Genomic DNA, 21,688 nt, shown 5'->3' with positions numbered 1-21,688 from the left:
TTCGAACAATTGACATATGTTTATAACTTACTTTATCTAGAAAAAAATTCATTTTGTTCAAAAGTAACTCTATTATATAATCTCTCTCCGAGGATATAGGATGGGCGTTGGATCGGAAATCGAGAGAGAAAGAGGGAAGCGCCAAACGTTCAGAGGCTGTAAATAATTGTACGATTATTATTCCATACAAATTTAACAACAAAAACTTTACGAGAAGAAAGCGCGCGTTTTCAACAAATCGCTCTATTATACGAAATTTTTTTCCCGTGCAAAGTTCGGAGGGGAGAAAAGGGGGTTGATTTGCGCGCGAAGACTGTTTACGATCCGCGACGGGGTCGAAAATATGATGACGCGCGGTAATTATTTTCCTAATATAGCAACGTACCGTCGGGATGCAATTCAAGCCTGGACGAGTCGAGTGATGAGAGCGATGTCATATCGCGAGCTAATGCAGTTGATAAATCCGGGAGTAGTAGGCTAAAGAAAGGGGGAGGCGCGACACAATCTGAGGTGACACTTACCGTCGAAGTATTGAGAGAATAGCACTCTGGTGTACGCAGTCATCGCGCTGCCCCAGCTCGGATTTTCAATATTATTACAAGTGCCGTCAATACTGCGATATTTGGACTTCTCGTCGCATTCTATGCTATTCACTGCCGCACAAGATTTACCAAGCGGAGTGTCACGCAAGCCTAACGTGGATATGTAGCGAGCACAGTCGTTTTTATCTAAGCCAAATCTGCGATAAAATCAATAGCACAATCATCAGACATCGATTGAATTTTAGCTTTTGATCGAAAGGCGCCGATTCGAAAATCAATGATCGCGTAACAACAAGCTAGCTAGCTAGTACCGATTAATATAGCGAATTATTAATAAATGGCTGGTCCTATTACTTTAAAAGTGATGTAACAATTTAAGAAACGTAATTTTAGAGTTATTACATCATTGCGTGAATGGATTAAGTAAACATTATCCTAACAATCTTAAGTCAACTAAGTTAACTTCATAAAAATAGTAAAAAACGTCTCAACTTTAAAAAAATGACTTTAAGAAAATTGCTAATTTAATTTGTGATATTATAATACTGCGGTAGTTTAGTAGAGTTAGCGTTTTCAAGACCGAAAAATCATTTCGGCGCGCGTTCTAGGGACTACGTATGTAGTATATAAATTCACACAAGAATCATACAAGCATTTAAAATCCAACTAGACCGTTTAAGGCTTTGATTTCTATAGTTAATTTTTTTCAGTTGTGTCATTTTTAAAGTATGTGTGATATATTAGGTAAAAAGAAATCCATTATTTTTCCAATAGATGGCTTTAGTAATCTGTATCTCGTCTACGCGTGATACAGATTACTAAAGCCATCTATTGGAAAAATAATGGATTTCTTTTTACTACACCTAATATTAATTGCACAAAGTAATATATTATAAGATATATACACGACGATTTACGTGAAATATCACATTTTGATGGTTAATAATGAGATATTCAAGGTAAAATTGAACAGAAAAGTAATTTTAAGTTCGATTTTATCTATTCGAAAACGTACCTTCGACAGTTTTGGTGCACGAGATACGATGATGCCTTCGTTGCCACAATGGCATCGATGCTCCTCTCGACAGCATCCGCAGAAGGATAAGAATTCCAAAATTGTTTCTCGGCCGGACTTCGTGTCTTGAATTCAACTCCGGCGTTCGCGATATTGTTTTCAAGGGTGCTCATGCGATCGATTAACATTTGCGCAAACGCGATCGAGTTGTTCAGTGTTGTCCCATCGATTTTGGGAAATCTTCGATTTTGAAAACGACCAGTATCCACAATGGCTTCAGAACCATAATTAGATGGCAATCCTGAAAGCACTTATTTGAAATATTTCGGAATAGTAAATGATGCTGTTTAATTTAAACAACGATTAAAACAAGGACGGCTGCAATATATAAAAATATTCTTTAATTAAACTTTCGAAGTATAAGTCCCTTAACTTAGGCCTTCGTTCCGAAATAAACCAATCAATTTTGACAACATACCTGAACCGTTTCCAAATATTGCTAAATCGATTCGAAACCAAAAATAGATGTTAGACAAAATTAATTATGTTAAAATATAAGTCAATTTATTTCTTTAAAAACGTACAACTTTGCAGGATAAATGTAACAGAACTATGTAACATATGATGTAATGCTTAAAACGCAATTTGACACGATATGATTATAACTGTAACATTTTTCCCAAATCATTACGGAACTATTTATGGAAGATGAATCGCTAATAACTTCCTTCCCTCGATTTTCCATTTTATGTCATGAAATTTATATCATTTCATCTGTCTGAAAGGTAGATACTTACCAGTATAACTGGCAAGATAATTCTGCAGAGATTCAGGCAACTTATAAGTGCTGATCGAATGAGAATGACCCAAAAGTCCCATCGTCTGCAAAGACATCCAAAGGATCGCCAGAGTGGCAACGGAGCCCGCCATGACACCGCCGGCTGCACAAAACAGAATGACTAACTAATATAAGATTGTCGAGACGGACTCTTCTTGCATCCCAATACATGACTCACACTACGTTAAACTTGCATGTGCGGCGTAAAGAGAGTGACGCGACTCTCTCGCGAATGAAAATGTTATATTAATATCGCGTCCGAAAGGATGTCACCATATGCCCTGCTTGGCTCCCGTCCCGTTGATAATACCGAATATACACGCGGGTGTATAAATAATCGTTGATTAATAATAAATAAAAAATATCCCGTTATATCTTTTTACTTTAATGTGTTGTATGTCATAAATGTATAATGGCGTACTTTGCAATCCCTTCGGAAAACAAATAAAAAAACAAATGAAAAACATAATAATAATTATTGTTATTATTATTATCATCATTGTCATCATCATCTCATTAGCCTCATTGTTATTATTATTATTATTATTATTATTATTATTATTATTATTATTGCAGATCTGTCATTATATACAACTATATACAATAACTATATACAATATTACTATATTTTCATTACACATTGACCTAGTTTCTATCGAGAGTTTAATCCGAATCAAAATGTAAGAATCAACCAACTACAATCGAGCATTCCCCTGTCGTTCAACTGTAACAGGGAAATACTCGACTGTAGTTGGTTGATTCTTACATTCTGATTAACCCCTCCGGATTAAACCCTCGGTGGAAACTAGGTCATTGTCATTAAATATGATCCAATAATCAGATCTTGATTCTTATCCTTATATTTTTTATTCTTTTATATTTTATTTATTGAGCACAAATAAAAATTAAAGATAATTAAAAAAATGAACTTTTCCACGAGGGGGAAAGTCCTTAATATAATATTAAATTCATTAGTTTTTAAATAATAAATACACGCACAATTTTTCAATTTGACGTTTCGAATCATCATGGTACAGTCACATTTAACATTGGCTTCGTCTAACACTCATCTACACGCGTCATATGTATATGCATCTGGTATTCAGAATAGATTTCTATTTTCTTATTTGTAAGATAAAAATATTTCTTACATTTTCACTGAATGCTATAGTTCTTAAATGCCAAATATTTTGGAGATTTTTGCCGAGACAAAATGCTATTATCAAAATACTATTATCGATTTAATATGAATGATCAAAGAAAGTTGTCAAGAAATTAGACATAAGGGAAACATTCCACATTATATAGAAAACAAACGTTCTTTAGGTGTGTCATGTATAATATCACTTCTTAATAAATTAGACGGTGTGAATACAAAATCATAGAATCGTTTAACCTCGATACGAAGTGACAAGGTATAGAAATCCTATTAAAATAATGTGATGATACCACGTAAATATTTTTAAGGGCAGTATGCAAATCTTAAAGATTTTTAAAAAATATGCATAATATTTCAATATAATAGATTTAAGTTTAATTAGTTTTTTATTGCTCGTATCTATAACTTATTAAAGATATGGGCAATAAAGAAATAAAATACTTATTTCTTGTCGGATGCTTTGAGTAACAATTAAGACAATAATCAATCTATGAGTTCAAATGTCGCGCGTACGAATGATTCATTTGCTTCAACACAAGCACGGAACAACGAATTCTTTGATGGTCCTCTGTGACCTTCACGTGTACTCTCTTAGTTATTTATAGACCACGTTTTAGCGATATTATCAACGAAACAGTACACACACGTCTGTGTGCAGTTTCTATCACCTTCCATATCACATTAATGTGGTAAACATTAAAGCGCGCAGGTGTTCACGCGTGTTACACATGACTATACCCATGACTCGATGCAGCTAGCTCATATTCGTTATCACTGATAATACTGCTAAAATGTGTTATCGTTGATAATGCTGCTAAAACACGATCTATAAATAACTAGGAGAACACACGTGAAGGTCACAAAAGAACAGTAAAGAATTAATTGTTTGGTATGTGTACGCGTCCGTGAGGAAGCGAATGAACCCGCATTCGTACATTTGAACGTTAGTGATTGTCGTGACAAAGTATGTGATAAGAAATATTTTTCTTCATTGCCCATATCTATAATTAGTTATAAATATGGACAATAAAGAACTAAACTGAAATCTAGTGAAATATTATGCTCATTTTTTAAATTTGTAAAACTTATTATGTACTGCTTACTTTAAAAGTATTTATATTATTTGGAAGCATCATCATTATTTCAATAGGATGCTAATGTATATCTCAAGTTCATTGAGGTCAGACGATTCATTTATGATTTTGCATTCTCATCACATAATATCTCGAGAAGCAATATTATATGACATAACTATTGGAAATCATAGTAACTGACTTAAAAAATTTAATAACATCACCTATGTATTGGTTAGACAACTTGTTTTACATTTATCGCTTATAAGTTGCCACACTTGTTTCTTTATGTTTTTATCGCCTTCACGTTTTATTTTCTAAAACTACTATAACGTACCTATAATATGTACCCTCTGAGTAAAATATAATCTTTTGTATAATAAAAACTTCAATTGATTCTGCTACTATTGCCCTTCACTTCCGTAACGACTCAACAAAAATCTTAGAAAGAATGTTTTGTTTTATACACACACCCACACACACACACACGCACACGCGCGCGCGCGCACATGTGTGTGTGTGTGTGTGTGTGTGTGTGTGTGTGTGTGTGTGTGTATATAATTGGATATAAAAGAAACATCCTACATTATATATATGTTTCTTTTATATCCAATTTCATGACAACTTTCTTCAATAAATTTTATTCTTTAAATTGATATAAGTCAATAATAGTATTTCGATTATCTCGGCAAAAATGATCTCTTTAAAATATCTGGCATTTAAGAACTTTGATATATAAGCAATGAAAACTTCGGTGAAAACGTAAAGAATATTTTGTTTATCTTATGAATAAGAAAATAAAAATCTATCAATAAAAGATTAGTCCTTAATTGGCAAGTAAAAATACTAAAATCTTATTAAAACGCTTGCTACATATAATGAAGGAGCTGCAGCATCAATATCTTATCAAGAGACACGATAGTTAAATCCGGATCTACAATAGACGTTTTAAGCCTTAAGCTTAAATTAATAAATAAATAAGAAATTGATCAATTACAATCGAATGCGAAAAGAATAATCAATTATGATTCCATTTCTTATGACAAACTTAAAAATCTATTGTAATAACTCCGGGCTGAGACAAGCGCAGCGAACTCTTGTTCCTTTACGCGAGGGGGATTGAGATTATTCATCTATATCTCAATAACAACTGAATCGATCAAATACGCTCAATCGATAGCTTCCGCTCGAATTGCGTATAATAAAAGCGCTTTTATTTTATTTTTTTTTACGCGCCTTATGAACGGAGATAACGCAAAATCCCGATGTAAAATTTTTAAGATACGTCATTGTTAGTGTAATCAATCGTTCCAAATTAGGAGGAACAGTCAAATTTTGACTCTTTGTTCCACTTTACGACGCGTCTCAAATTTGTTTATCCCAAATAAAAGACATGATTAAAATAATGTAAACATATTAAATGTGAATTAATAAGTAAAAATAGTGAAAGTTTTTGTATAATAAGTGTGAAATATAATTTTCAATTAATATGTGAAGAATTTTATGATTTTTTTTAATTTAAAAATCCAGATATTATTCATAAAATACAATTATTAGGTGTTGGAATTAATTCGTAGCGTTTTACAAGTGATGGGAAGTACTTTCATTAATGTATTTTTTAATGCTCATGTGAAATAAATAACATTCTTTCATTAAAAAACGCTACGAATTAATTCCAACACCTAATAGTAGAGATACAATTTAAAAAAATAAAACGTGGTCTTGTAAACTTGATATAATTTTTGTTATGATGTTATATTATAAATTAAGTTATTTATTAATTATTATAAATTTAGTTATTTATTATTATTTACAAATATAATATAATAATATAATATTGTTTATATGTGTTTTATTAAAAACTTTTTTTATATGTTTATCTATTAAAATTTAATTGCGGTAATGAACACTGAATTTTTTTTAATGTCCCTCTTTGCTCCTTCAAGGAATTGGTCATCTTAAATTTAACACGATAGTTATCATGTTGAAAAGTCAAAATCAAATTAACGATTAATATTAATTTCTTATTATAGATTTCTGTTTTTTTATTCATTAGATAAAAAATATTTCCTACATTTTCATTGAATGTTAAGATTCTTATGAAGATGCCAAATATTTCAAAGAGGTTTCTTCCATGTAATCAGAATGCTGTCCACCTGTATCAATTTAATGAAATTTATATTTAAAAAAAATTGGAACAGAAAGTGAAAGAGAAATTAAAGATCTATGTGATTGCCGTTTCAAATAATTTTACATGATTATATTCTAAAAATAAACTGAAATTTATATACGTATATCCAGAAAGAAAATTGCAAGGAAAATAAGACAGCGGTAGATACAAAAACTATTCTCTTAATTAAAAGGTTAAAAAATATTGTTTATTAATATCATCAGAATTATATGTATTAACAATATTCCATTAAGTTTCTGATAATATTCGTTACATTATAACATATTACTGGATTTCGATTTTAGTAACATTAGAGCTGAAGTGCTTTTCATGTTATTTAATCAAGGTATATGTGAATCAGATTTCTTATAGTTTTCTTAATCCAGATGCAATTATTTGAAGACTATTTTTATATGGCTCAATGATACGTGTATATGTATATGTAAATACACATAACAATCAACGCGCAACATTATCGTAGGAGTCTTTTCAATGCGTGCCTATACTGTGAGCAGCATAAATCAGCGTGATTACAAATGCAAGATGTGCACTTTCGAGAACAGCAATGATTGCGCCGCTGGTATATTCTGATAAATAAAAAACTCTAGCTCACTAAGAAATGACTAAAATAAAAACTAAATCACATTTTTTTAAATTTTCTTTAGAATATGTACGATGCATGACACGTTTGCGATTGCTAAACCTAAAAATAATCACTTAGCACTTTTTACGATCATTTGCTGTGATTTTTACACCTCCAACTAAAAATCATTATTATTAATTACATGTACAATGCATATTCCTAATTGTTCTACAATATTGTTAGTAGATATTGAATTAGAGAAAAGGTCTCTATTATAAGATACCGAGTTCATTTTGGATAAATGCTGGAAGTGTATAGGCAGAATTAAAAAAAAATAATAGATCATTTTAAAGGGAATTTAATAAACTTTAAGATATTTAGTTATGTAAAATTTAATTCAAATATTGTATTTACTATTTTTTTTTTAAATTAAAGAAATGTAAAAAGTGAGCAAATCGCAAAACCAAAAAATTGTGCTCATAATATGAGATATCTCGACAAATCGATAATAAAGCGCAAAGTACATCAATATTGCAATTAAAACTTTATTTAATGTTTCTAAAACACAAACAAACACAGCCGCAATGTGTGTGCAAAATGAACATGCGATTTATTCCACCCAGGATTTGTCTTCAGGTAGTTCGTACCAAGCATCGCAAAAACAGGCACTCGACGCTCATTCCGATTATTCTTTTTATTACTGTAATAACATTTATATAGTAAACGATTGTCACTCGGTAGTAGCATAGGTTATTTCGTATTAAAAGTATCCTGATCTCATATTATAAATTCTACGTCTTGCGTGATATTTTATGATCATCAAATCTAACTTCTGTAATTAAACAATTCAACATATCTCGTATTTTTTAATATAATCTTACTTCATCATTATATCAAGAATTTATTGCCAAATATTTACTTATTAAATAATAAACAAGGCTTAAAGACTCATCTCAATGAAACTTGAAGACATCCAAATTCTAAAATCTTTTTTTTACAACGACTATTACTAGCATGATCTAATAATGCATTTTCCACTAAATAGTTTTCAACCAAAAAGCAATAAATTCAACAGTTAGTTTATCATCGCTATCTCGTATTAGGCGCCTATTTCCTAATAGGGAATTCTCCTATACACACACACGCACGCACACACACATGCACGCACACACACACATACATACACATATGTATATTATTAGAAGTTATTATATAATTATGTATTATGTATAGATCTATTCAATGTTTTCTCGAACTACACTTAAGGAGAGATATGGATTTTTAATTGGTAAAAAGTACTACAGTACAGTAGCAATATTATAGTATAAATCAAGTACAATCTGTTACAATTTGTTACTCAACAATGTAATTGTTACACAGTAAAAAAATTGTGTATTTGTATTGGAAACGATCTACTTGATCACGTTCTGTAAGTTTGTGTTGAATTTTTTAACATATTTGAGTGTTAATTTAACATAATGTGATTGTTATTTAAAGATTTTGTATGAAATTGATATTCAACATTCTCAGACATCAAAATGACATAATTTATGAGTAAGTGAATAAGTAAAAATAATGTGTTTTAAAACAAATTCTGAATGAATGAAATATGTGTTATTTAATATCATAAATGTCAATTTTCTGAAAAAAAATTCTTCGATAGTTTCTTTACAAACTCTGTCGATATTACTTTTTTTTTGTATTTATTCTCTTACATAATATTTGTGTAATCTTATAACATATTCGTCTTGTGTTAAATTAAAATTTGAGACCATTGACATGCGGTTTATGTTAAATTCAACATATCTTTTCCAACAGTGTACGTACATGTGTTTATTATTAGGTGTTGGAATTAATTCGTAGCGTTTTTAATGAAAGAATGTTATTTATTTTACATGAGCATTAAAAAATACATTAATGAAAGTACTTCCCATCACTTGTAAAACGCTACGAATTAATTCCAACACCTAATATATTTATATTGTTGAATAAGAAATTATAATATTGATAAAATGTTAATATTTGTATTCTGCAGTATTGTAATCAATTATAAGTTTGAATTTCCTTGCTTCTGAGCTCAAAAATTATCAGATAACTATTCCCGTATTAAGTACGTTTCAAGTTAAAAATGTCTCAACGACAGTGTATATCACTTCTATTGTCCTAAGGATCGAAGTATTTTGAGTTTCAAAACAATCCGTCAATACTAAAGAAAATTGTTTTCCAAAGAAAATTATAGTAGTAACAACTATAATATTAAGATGACAACTATACGTGCATAGTTAAATAAACTAATAATATGTAATAATAATATAATTAAAAATATAAACTATTTTAAGTACACACACACACACACAGAGCGCACGCACGCACACGCACACACACACACATATAAAGTTAGTATTATTAGTAATAATAATAATAATATAATTAAGAATAAACTCTTTTAAGCATGAAATAATTTATTTAATTATACGTACGTTAATTATATTATTCCGAATATAAAACTCGTGTAATGTTATTTCATATATACAATTCCTATTACTATATCTTTTTCTAGGTGTATCGATACACTCAGATATAGGTACATTGACAAATCATTACCGGACACATGATCCATAGGCTTTTCTAATCCGTGCATTGCGTAGACCCAACGATTATTGTCGATCGGTGTGATGAGAAACATTCTCCGATGTAGCCAGATGAAACAAAAGAATGCAATTTTTGTTATGATCACGTATTAATCAACTCGTCAGCCCGATTCGCTCTCGTATTGTAGCGCATAGATCTATATTCTATTTCACTGATTTTCGTGAATTTACCGGCTTTGAACGAAAATAAAATACGAAACTCATGACAATCGTAACGCGTCACTAAGTTAGCACACCTGTGTGTATACGTGAACGCGTGGCGACCGATAAAAACGCACTTCGAGGATGGCAATATACAACGACGGAGTTTCGTGTCGCGCGAATACCCTCTCCATTCCTTTCTTCCTATCTCTCTCGCAAGCCTGTCGGTGAACCTTCCTGCCATCTCATTCATTTATTTATTTATATGTCTCTGTCTCACTTTTATCTCAGGGTCGACATGATTTGACCTGAATTGGAATATCAACTGAAACTGATAATACCTGATGACTGTTCAAGCACTTGAGTACGTGCTTACTTTTTTAACATGCATAAGTAATATCCAGTAGTATCTGGATATTCGAAATAAATTAAATACAAATACTCATATTAACTATACACTATTTAAATATCCAGATAATAACGACAATCCAGATATTTCGGATGTTTAGACATTCAAACAAAACAAAAAGTCATTATGACGTCAAAAAGCTCTAAAATTATTTATTAAAATTCATTTTTCGATCAGAATTATTAAATTTATTGTAAATGTAATTTTGACATTATCTTGGTGTTGCTCTGAGATATTCCCTAAACAGAACAATAACTAACGCAGAACATACGCTAAAAGTAATGTTACATTAATATTGTGATTTCCCTCTTAATAATATAAATATACTACAACACATATTATGTACATAATAATTATATCATTGAGTAGGAAATTATAACATTGACGTAATGTTACTGTCAGTTTGTGTTCTTTGTGGGCCTTCAATAAAACGGATATTTAGATAATGTAATTTGAATATTTGAATAATACGACGATTATACTTCTACATTCATCCGGATGACTAATCAGATAACTAAAATTATTGAATTTAAATCATTAGATCTATTAGGTTGATTCTTGTTTTCAAAAGATAAGGAGCCTAGTCCTCTGACATCCTAGATACGTTACTGAATACTCCGCACGCATTTGTCTATCTTACTTTCTTACTTCCTCTCTCGCTTATCCATGTACTCTGTTTTCGTTTTCTCATACACTCAAATCGTCATTCTCTCTCTCTCTCTCTCTCTCTCTCTCTCTCTCTCTCTCTCTCTCTCTCTCTCTCTCATTCAAACGATCTCTCTTGATCACGTGCACATGTTACGCACATTGATTCCTCAAAGATTCTCCAGCTCACTCACTCCTTTCGCTCTTTTCATTCATCTCGCTTTACACGACGGCTCGCTCACGTATCCATTGGCTCGCTATTTCCCCACCAAGAGCAAGTTACCTTATTTAACTCGGAAAAAAAAATTCTATCACTCGGTGAGCACGTGCTCGTCCACCTCCATCTCTTCAACGCGACTCGTACGCCGGCTTTCAGAGCGTTGCCGTTAAGTTGTTCTTTCGATAATACCTCAACTCTTTAATGCGCACTTCTATTAACATAGTAAAAATTTAAATGTTTGATATTTTACATTTTTTTAAGATATCTTTACATTTAATATTTAAAAAATACAGCTATGAAAAAATACAAATATAATATCTAAAAATGTAATCCAAACAGATTTTTGTATTTTGCTTATCTTGATATTTGATATTGTAATTGTAAGACTGCCCAAATGTTTTTTTATTTATTATTATTTTCATGTATAATAATTAAGGAATCTTCTTTATTGTTATCATTGTATTTAAAATTGTAAAAACATTTTGAATTTATCTATTACTTCTATCAAATTAAATTATAAATCTTATCTAAAATAGAAAAAAAAAGAATAAATGATAAAGTATGATCACGATAAATAAATTTATATGCTAAATTCTTTCTTTATAATTTCTAAAAAAAGTACGTCACTTTTATCGTGGATAAAATTCACAATCCAACTTCGGTATATAATAATAGCTCGAGCATATAATAACAACTGTGTACAAAATTTATAGCTTTGGTTAAAGACATAAAAAGAAAATTGAAAATTGTAAAATTCATATAAAAGTATTATTAAATATCAAGACTCACTTTGACAAAATATAGCCTTCTTTGCTTATTTTTCTTGAATATAGAAAAATGTTTCATTGATCTTTATGTTGATGGTCAACACATCTAGTGACAAAAAACCGCGGATACTTTTTAGATGATCCAATATATCATTTCCTTATATCGAATATGACACATGTCAAAAAACGTGATTTTTCGTTATTACCATGAACGAGTTAAACAAACATTGCTGTATATCAATCCATTACAAGCGAATCAACTTAACTAACTTAATTTTAAAAATCGTCAAAGTTTAAAAAAAAAACAAAATCTTTATATATATATATATATACAGTCAATTTTCTGTCAAATTGAAAAATAATTTTTTTCTCTTTTTTAGGAAACTTCTTTTTTTGTGTCACTTTTCAAGTAAGAAAGTAATACATTTAAAATTTTAATTTATAATATCTTGGGCTGCTTTTTTAATATGGAAACCTATAGATCTTCTTTACTTTCGTGCAATTCTCTACTCTATAGATCTCCCAGTACTTTTCTACTACTTTCGTTGTAGAAATATACAAAGTGTCCCAGGAAACATAATATGCACGCATAATATTGTCAGTAAAAATATAATGCTTTTATTAGTATGTTTTTATTAAGTATAAATGGAATTTCTCCTTTTGGTAAAATAGAAACAACGATACATATTTTTAATTTTGATAAACAAACTGTAAAAATAGTAGCATCACCTTTAAAAAGATACGTTCAACTTCTATTCATTTGTCATTGAGAAAAATTATTCCGCTCGTGTATAACATTCGTAATTGACTTAAATCCATAAATAAATTGTTAATACAATTTATTAAACCACTGAGTGATTTGCACGTAAAGCAACATATTATTGTATACAAAATTTGTGCGACAAATTTGTTTTTATATGCGTGTGCAATTGTCATGTAAAGCCGCATAAAGACTCGATTAAAAAACTTTATTACCAATAAAAGAATAGTAACATGTATATAAAGTTCTGGCACTTATTTGATTAAGCCGATCGATATGGTCACTTAACAAACAAACAAAGCATAACAAACAAAAATATAAAAACAATTATACAAATAGCATTCCGTATTTTAGTTTTCTATTTCTATTTATATTTGTATTTTTCTTAAAATGCTTTAGTATATTAATATATGTATATATAGGCAATATTAGATTTACTCTTGTATGTAAACTTGTAAATAATAATTCAATAAACTTATTAATGTTAATAAATATTTCCACTTTGCTTTATCTTCTTACTAATAAAGATAACTGGCAAATATCAATTACAAGATTAAAAATTTTTCTTCATTCAAGCCTTGGCTTGCTCAGATTAGATCACGCGAGTTAATAAGATTGTAATAATTATTCTCTCACTCTCTCACTCTCTCTCTCTCTCTCTCTCTCTCTCTTTCTCTCTCAGAATTGTAATTGCGATTTTCTCGAAAATAAATCGGTTTACTCGATCTACTTTGACGACACAATGTTCTCGACAACTAATCGACGAGTCTGTCGGTGACGGAACTTCCTCGTTATAATGATGGATTCACATGAACGATGCGACGCGTCGCCGACTTGAACGAATCAGAGATGCGGGCTTACCTAGATATGATTTCTTGCAACGCTCTATTAGCAGATAATTGTTTAAGTAGTCGAACACCTCAACGCCCATCTTTTTTTCCTCCTGAAATAAACGTCGAGCGGGCCGTGGGCAACCCTGCCTGCTCGCGGAAGTTGAATCGTCGGCGACGAGACTCCTCACAAAGACACGTCGGTGTGCACTGGCAACGTATATAGACACGCCAAATGCTCACCCCAGATCAATATAAGTACCCGCAGATATCGACTTTCCTCTTTAGTGCCCTTTTCCACGCACCCTAAAATCCCGTCGCAAACACGTAAATGATATAAAATTGCGAATTTCTTCTGCGTGTGAAATTAACGTAAACGCACTGTTCAAATCACGAAGCAGTTGATTCGCATCGACCACTCAAATTCATTTCTTCTACCCTACCGCTGTAGGGCAGCTCTCGGAAATACACACCGAGTGCTTCCAGGTATCAATTTATCTTTGTTTAACATTCGATGAATAACAAAGATAGAATGATACTTGGAGGCATTCAATGTGTATTTTCAAACGCAGCTTATTGTTAGTTCAGATGGATAGGTTTTCTTACTCCCCTATAATTGGCGCATGCGTTAATGCAAAAGCCAAACCATTCGTAGCATGCATTGTTTTTTATATTAATCTTTTATATGTAGATACGTTTTAGGGATGTCAATATCATAATGCTAGAATTATATATCAATAGATAAAGGAACACCATGTCTCAAAATCATTGACTTTAATTTAATAATAGATTTTGTGTTTAATTTCGAGTCAACACTGCCTTTATAAAAATAAAATATTAATGATTTAGTATGATTAAAATGAAGGGATTATAATATAATAAAATTTTTAAGATATAATTCAACAAAAATCCATTATATTTTTAAAGAAATTAAAGAAAAGTTAGAACTTTTAAATGATTCTCAAGCTTTCATTAAAGGTTCTACAAAAATTCTCTTCAATTTTTTAAAATAAATAAATAAAAAATAAATAAATAAATTACAAATCTGTGTAAGAAATTTTATCAATTGAAATCAATTCAATCTCGTAATCATCGCAATCAGAAATAAGACTTTTTGGAAAAAAACATCTGATTTTGATGCAGGGTTGGTAAAACAGATTAAAACATGCTTAATTGATATTATTTTTAATATATGTTGAATATTTTTTTTATAATATTATTTGAATTATATTTGAAGCATTAAAAACATATTTAAGAAGAAACATAATGATTTATTCTAAAAAAAAACATTAGTCTTTACCAATCCTGTTTCGATGTAAATCAAATCTTAGTTTATTGTTAGAGTTTACAATGTCTACATAAAAACAACGTGTTCGGAATGTCAACAAGAAGTGATAAGACTTTGGCTGATTACTAGCATGTAATATGAACGTTATAATTAACCATTTTGTGCAATATTCCTACGAACTTTCGTCTTTTTCCTTATTTCGTTTCCTATTTCTTTCAAAAAATCAATTACATCAGCTACACAATTTTATACTTTCTTTCTCGTTATTCATTTCTTTTTATGACTTTTATGAATTCGCAAATAGAAATATATTTCTTCCATTCTGATTTTGATTATCGAAATATCGATTAAATTGCACATTATAAATCATAATAGCTAGTCTTCAGTTGTATTATAAATAAATTTTTTTAAATGACTTTCCTGATTAATAGTAGGAATAAATTTATCTAATTGTTTATCTATATTTTGTAAAGATTTTGAATTTCTGTAAAACAGAAATGTGAAAAAGATTTATCAAAATTCTTTTCTCTAAATAAATAAAAATTATTTTATTCAATCGATAAACATAAAACCTATCGTAACTGTAAAGGGCTCCGCACAATAAAAGGAACAGAGAATAAGAATTTCAACCTATCAAAAACTATTTCAATACATGATTTTTGACAAGTTAAAATTTTTATTCTGTTCTCTGTTTCCTGTTCCTTTTATTGTGCGGAGTCCCTAACAATACCAAATGGAATTCCTCTAGTAAAAGTTAAGCGGGGAATACAGACTCTTGCATAACACATGAGGCATAAGAAAATGAACCAATCAAAGTGCTTCATTTCCTTCTTTTCTGTAAAATAAAGAACTCTGATTGGTTAATTTTCTTATGCCTTATGTTTTATGCGTTATGTAAAAGTCTGTGCTCGCTATAAGGTCGCAGCACAGACTTTTGCATAATGCATTACAAAAGCGAACAAATTCACTTCGAATAAAATATATAATTTAATTGGTCAATAGTACTTAGTAATCATTTACTTTTGTAATTTTTACCTCATTTCAAAATACGCAATCGAGCCTCTGAATGCTTTTTGGATATACTTGGATGGGGAATCTGAATGCAGCTCAGGTGGAAACCCAAGCACGCCTCAGCATGTTGATTAATCATGAGCTTGTAAAGACAGTTTTCTTTGTTAAAATCAAACGAAGTCAGTTTTAATAAGTATATGTACATGTATATATACACACACACACGCAAGTGCAAGAGAAATGAACTTGTATAACAGAAAACGGCGGAATCAGCGGAATAAAGCCACAACCAATCACGAATGTTCCACAGTTCCGCATCTTATGGAAGCGCGCCCTAATGCTTAGTTTAGACTGGAAGCAGCAAGCGTAAAGCGGGAAGCACAGACTTTTGCATAACGCATAACATAAAATGTAAGAAATTCAATCAATCAAAGTTCTTTATTTCATGAAAAGGATTCCAGCAGAGCAGGAATCAATCAGCAAGGCGGTATTTTTTACGCCACTGTAAATATCGCCTCGCTGATTGGTTGCTGCTTCGCTTGACGCTTGCTGCGTCTAGTTTGAACTAGGCATAAAACGCAAACTTAAGCCGACGAGCCAGTGGCTAGTTTCCATTGAGGGTTTAAACTGGATCAGAATGTAAGAAAGAACCAACCAACTACGAGCATTCCCCTGTCATTCAATTGTAACAGAGGAATACTTGACTGTAGTTGGTTCTTACATTCTGATCCGGTTTAAATCCTCGGTGGAAACTAGATCAATCTCAAGTAATGTTTTAAGATCTAATACGGCTCTCTGATTGATTCGTAATATCTCAAGTAATATAACATCTCGAATCTTGAACAATATCTATGGATTTCGCCCTTAGAAAAATCTTATTTAAATTCGAAAAGAGTAAAAATCCGCTACTCTTGTTCAAGAGTGAAAATTTTTCACTCTTTTTTTCAAGACTGGCTCCAAAAAGTTTAGAGATCGAATATGTACCATCAAAGCCTATTCTTTATGTTGCTGCACTAAGCCGTAAAAGCTTCTATTAAGTTTCTATCTCACTTATATATTTTGTTTATTAATACTACAATTAAATATATTGACAATCATAAAAATTCAATTGCTTTTTTCTGTTTTGTGTCATCCAATTTAAATAATTTACATATTTTACATATTTTACATATTTACATATTTGTTTATTTACTTGAAAAAGATTCGTGTAAAACTGCAATACATAAAATTCCACGTAAACGTAATCTTGAAATATACACAATTCTGTTCAAAACTGTTATAAACTAAAAATATCGATATAATAACATTTTATAAGTGCAAATAGAGATATAGGATGATAGAAAATTTCATCCTGTATCTCATCTATGTTTACATTTATAGATACATACAATTTTTTTTAAATTTTTAAGGAAATAAAAAATTTTTATTTTCAATTGTGCACCTCATTTTATACAAATAAACTATATAATTTTTGTATTCAGGAAATACATACTGTCATTTAATATATGATAGCTGTACGTGCCAAAAACAAATATTTTTAATTTTTCTTCATTTTTGATACAAAACTGATTTATCCAATAGCTATTATTATGCATACCTTTTATACTTTAAGAGAATCTTAAAGCTTCCTGTTTTACCAATTAAATCATTATTAATAATTTTTGTATAACAAATATTTTTTTTCTCTTTCATTGATTCGAAAATCCTTTTCCAGGATTAAAGTATATGCATTAATACGTGTTTGGGAAGTGGAATCTACGTCTAAAACGATCAAAAATTTCAAAATTGATATATTTTAATCATTTTTTAATGAAATATAGTGTCTCAGCTGTCAAGTCATGACAACATTTGCTTGAAATGAATGCCTATACGTACAAAATAGTGGTTTCCAGACACGTACATTTACACGAACAAATAACGTCGAATTCTTAGAATTAGACTTAGACGCTTTATCGCGACGAATTTGTTATATGAAAATTGATACGAATGTGCGACTGCGTATACCATAGGTGCGTGAGATATTGATATGATAGTATATAAAAACATCCCCTTAAAGGGAGATCCTAAAGTGAAGCTCGAACTCCGACGAAGTCACCAGAGGTCGCGCCGCGCGCCGCGCATCGACATGTTTTTATATAAAAATTACATGATTTAATTGGTAAAACAGGAGGCTTTAGGATCCCTTTAAGGAAATGCTGGAGCCGTTTGTATTATCGATAAAACTATTCCAAATTCGATAGTAGTGACATCTTTCATTCATTTCTTATACTTATTATGTATCGTTGTGTTTCGCTCAGACGCATTCATTTATCTTTATCTAATGTATTGCAACGCCATTTCTTAGAAGATCAAACATCTACTATATTGGTTTGTTTACCATTCCGAGTCTTTGTTCAGCGTTCGTATGTATACGTATTTGCAAGTCAATATAAATCTTTCTTTTGAAATTTTTAATCTTAGTTTTATAAACTCAATATTATTTGTGCATGTTATGCATTGAATAGTGCACTATTGTGTGGTCCATAAGCTATAAAACTTGTTTTAAGGAACCATCTACGTCAGGTAACAGCTTTATGAGTTGATGAAAATGTAAGTTTTTAACTTTTTTTCCGATTTTAGTATAAAATCTATTGTAGCACTCCCCAATTTGACGTCTGCTTTAATCTTGTAAAAGGATTTGATTTCGATTTTGTTAGTAAATTTGGAGAGTTATATCGATCTGCGAAATCTCGACAATTTGGCCACTCCAGTATCCCCTTACACCAATTCAAAGATATTTTAGAATTACGGAATGTCACTAAATTGTTTCATTTCAGGATATCTCTTTAAGTAAAGCAGACACTCTTTGATTCACAACAATATTTATCACACAACGATAAATAGATATACTTTATATGGTAATTCTGATTTACGCCGTTCAGGGATTTATAATTAAATTTGTCTTGTAGGTGCCACATACATACCGTAATTATCCTATCTTAGAAAAACAAATTTACATCTTGCAATATTTTTAAGAATTTATTTTCATGTTTTAAATTTAGGGAAATTTCTAAAAAAAAAAGTATCTGATCTCTTAACTTTTTAATAAATATTCTTAGAAATATTATAGAAATCTTAGAATATTTCAACAATAAAAAATCTAAAAAAATCAGGGCGTATGAGAGTCAGCGTGATCTTAAATCTTTATTTTAGAAAACAGAATTTTTATTCCAAAAAATAATACGTTTCAGTTCACACATGAAGGGATTGATATTTTGAAATTGTATTGCTGAAGATGGTTCCAAAGTGAACTGAAACGTATTACTTTTTGGAATAAAGATTCTATTTTTTGGAATAAAGATTTAAGATCGCGTATTAACTATCACGCTCTCATTCTCCTGATTTTTTTGGAAATTTTTTGTTGTTGAATTTGAGAGAGTCTGAGTAAAAAGATTATTACTACTTAGAATATTTTGAAATTCACATACATAAAGAAAAGTTATAGACTTTGTTATAGCTTATATCTGAAAAGTGTTCTAATTCGTATTTAAAAAATTTGAAAAATTTTTTTTAAATGTTATACAATTATATAGAAATTCTGAAAAGTTATATGAATAATTAAAAAAAGTTTTTACTAGGGTAATCTACTAAATTACTTTGTAATATTATAATGCGGATTGCATACCGCATTATAATATTGCAGATGATATAAACTTAAGATAAAGTCTTAATTTATATATAGTAATAAAACTATACAGGTTTTAAATTATCCATTTTATCTGAGAGAGTTTCTGAGAATGTACTTAGGATGTTCAGATTTAAGAGAACATAAAGACATTCCTTAGAGAACTGTGCTATATATGGGGATACAATTAATTTTTTTTTATAAATTATAATAATTCTGACTTGACTATTTTATTTATGCGTATAAGTTATTTCAATCGATCGCAAATTCGATCGGATTTTGAGATACTTTCCGCAAAGAAAAAAAAAAGATTTTTTTTATGTTATAAGTTAATACAATATTAATAAATAACGTATTGTCTATATGTTTTTTTACATAGTAAATTAAACAAATTCAAAAGAAACGAAAGAATTTTATATTTATATTTATTTATATTTATATTTATTTATAATTCAAAGAATGATGTTTATTTTTTAAGAAAAAGATCCCAACTTTCTTTACTAAGCATCTCAGAACTACGTTCAGTGTTCCTCTGCACGTGTGTATTTTATTTTATTCGATATGTAATAACAATGCAATGCCTCATTTCACCAGCACATCATCTCTTAATATGCGCGATGCATTCGACGACTTTGACTCCAAGTATCTTGTCAGCACAATTTCAGTGATCTCTTAACTCTTTACATGCAGTACTCTTTACTTTACTACAGATACTTGAAGCGCATTCCATTAATATATAATCGAGGATACTTACAAAATGATGCGACCAAAATTAGCGACCAATATTTTCGTGAGAAGACCCCGATTGACGAAAGCAAACTGTTCACTTCGTCAGACAATACAGTCACTTTATATTGAACAATACAATTTTCAAACTCCCGTTAGCAACTCTCCGTCGCCTTCCTTTTTCTCTCAAAAACAATTGAGCTTATCTTGAGCTTCAGATAACGGATGAGAAGATGACTGTTTTTCAGAGTTGTTTTGGGTCAATCCTTACTCCTGATCAAAGAGTTTATCACGTCTTACGATATGGTCATGCGTTTATATAGTCCCAAGAAATCAACGGACACATTGTGACGACACAACAAATTGGCAGAAGAAATGTGTATGGTTAGTAGAGAGAGAGATACGATTCGCAGAAGCAACTGCATCAAACGAAGATCCGATCGTTATGAATTATTTATAAACGGACAGTGTCATTGCAAGATGTATTCCACTAAAAGTGAGAATTTCCATTTAATTAATACAGCTGTTATATATCAGTTGATATATCTAAATAAAATCAGTTAACAACTATTCCGCGAAATTTGTTCTGTCAAAAGAGATATCTTTAAAAAAAAAACATTATTTCTAGAAAATAACCATTATAATTGGCATTATTAGCAATTTATTAACAAAAAATAAAATGGATTGTTTATTTCTCAAAATTATGTTACTTAAAAGGATGTGTAATAATTAAAGTTTATTATCTTAATAATAAACAAAAATAAAATATTGTATTCCTAATGTACCACAAATGTAATCATACATTAAACATACGATTATTTTCGAGAAGCTGTTTTGTTTACTAAAAGAAATGTTACTGTTTATTTCTACAAACAAGATATTTTTATATTATATTAGGTGGATCGGAAAGTAATGTCGTTTCTGCGCATGTCGATATTCGTTTGTCATTTATCAGCTCATTGTGTACTTCAAAGTCGTATCAAAATAATTTAAAAAAAAAACGACATTACTTTCACACATTACGGTCCGCCTAATATTATATTATATCTTCCGTATACGAATACTTTTTACGTTTTTTATAAATAAACATTGATGTAAGGTATTTTTTATGAACTTGATTTGTATAATAATAAGAAGTGGAGCAATCGAGAAAAAACTGCTATTATGAGTACCGTGCTTTTGCTGGAAAATGAGTA

At 30.2% G+C, this 21,688-nt stretch overlaps 1 protein-coding gene across 5 annotated transcripts in view; it reads right to left on the bottom strand.

The window, feature by feature from the left end:
* The window catches only part of LOC105154117 (salivary peroxidase/catechol oxidase), a 35,460-nt gene extending 14,523 nt beyond the window's left edge, over nucleotides 1-20,937 (bottom strand). The window contains exons 1-6 of one of the 5 annotated variants that reach the window (XM_087406789.1): nucleotides 20,521-20,937; nucleotides 13,835-14,109; nucleotides 9,985-11,657; nucleotides 2,355-2,498; nucleotides 1,558-1,867; nucleotides 522-739 (exon numbers count right to left, since the gene is read on the bottom strand). In XM_087406789.1, coding sequence (XP_087262915.1) covers nucleotides 522-739; nucleotides 1,558-1,867; nucleotides 2,355-2,498; nucleotides 9,985-10,066 — 754 coding nt within the window. In that variant the 5' untranslated portion in view covers nucleotides 10,067-11,657; nucleotides 13,835-14,109; nucleotides 20,521-20,937. Of the gene's footprint in view, nucleotides 1-521; nucleotides 740-1,557; nucleotides 1,868-2,354; nucleotides 2,499-9,984; nucleotides 14,110-14,185 lie in introns of all 5 variants that reach the window. The other 4 variants (XM_011069422.2, XM_011069424.2, XM_011069423.2 and 1 more) reach the window with 4 other exon arrangements.
* Nucleotides 20,938-21,688: the final 751 nt, after the last annotated feature.

Source organism: Acromyrmex echinatior, chromosome 6 (genome assembly GCF_024713525.1).
Source record: "Acromyrmex echinatior isolate Ae372 chromosome 6, ASM2471352v2, whole genome shotgun sequence".
Lineage (NCBI taxonomy): Eukaryota > Metazoa > Arthropoda > Insecta > Hymenoptera > Formicidae > Acromyrmex > Acromyrmex echinatior.
The sequence above is the reverse complement of the archived record's forward strand: the minus strand, read 5'-3'. Positions and strand labels throughout refer to the sequence as shown.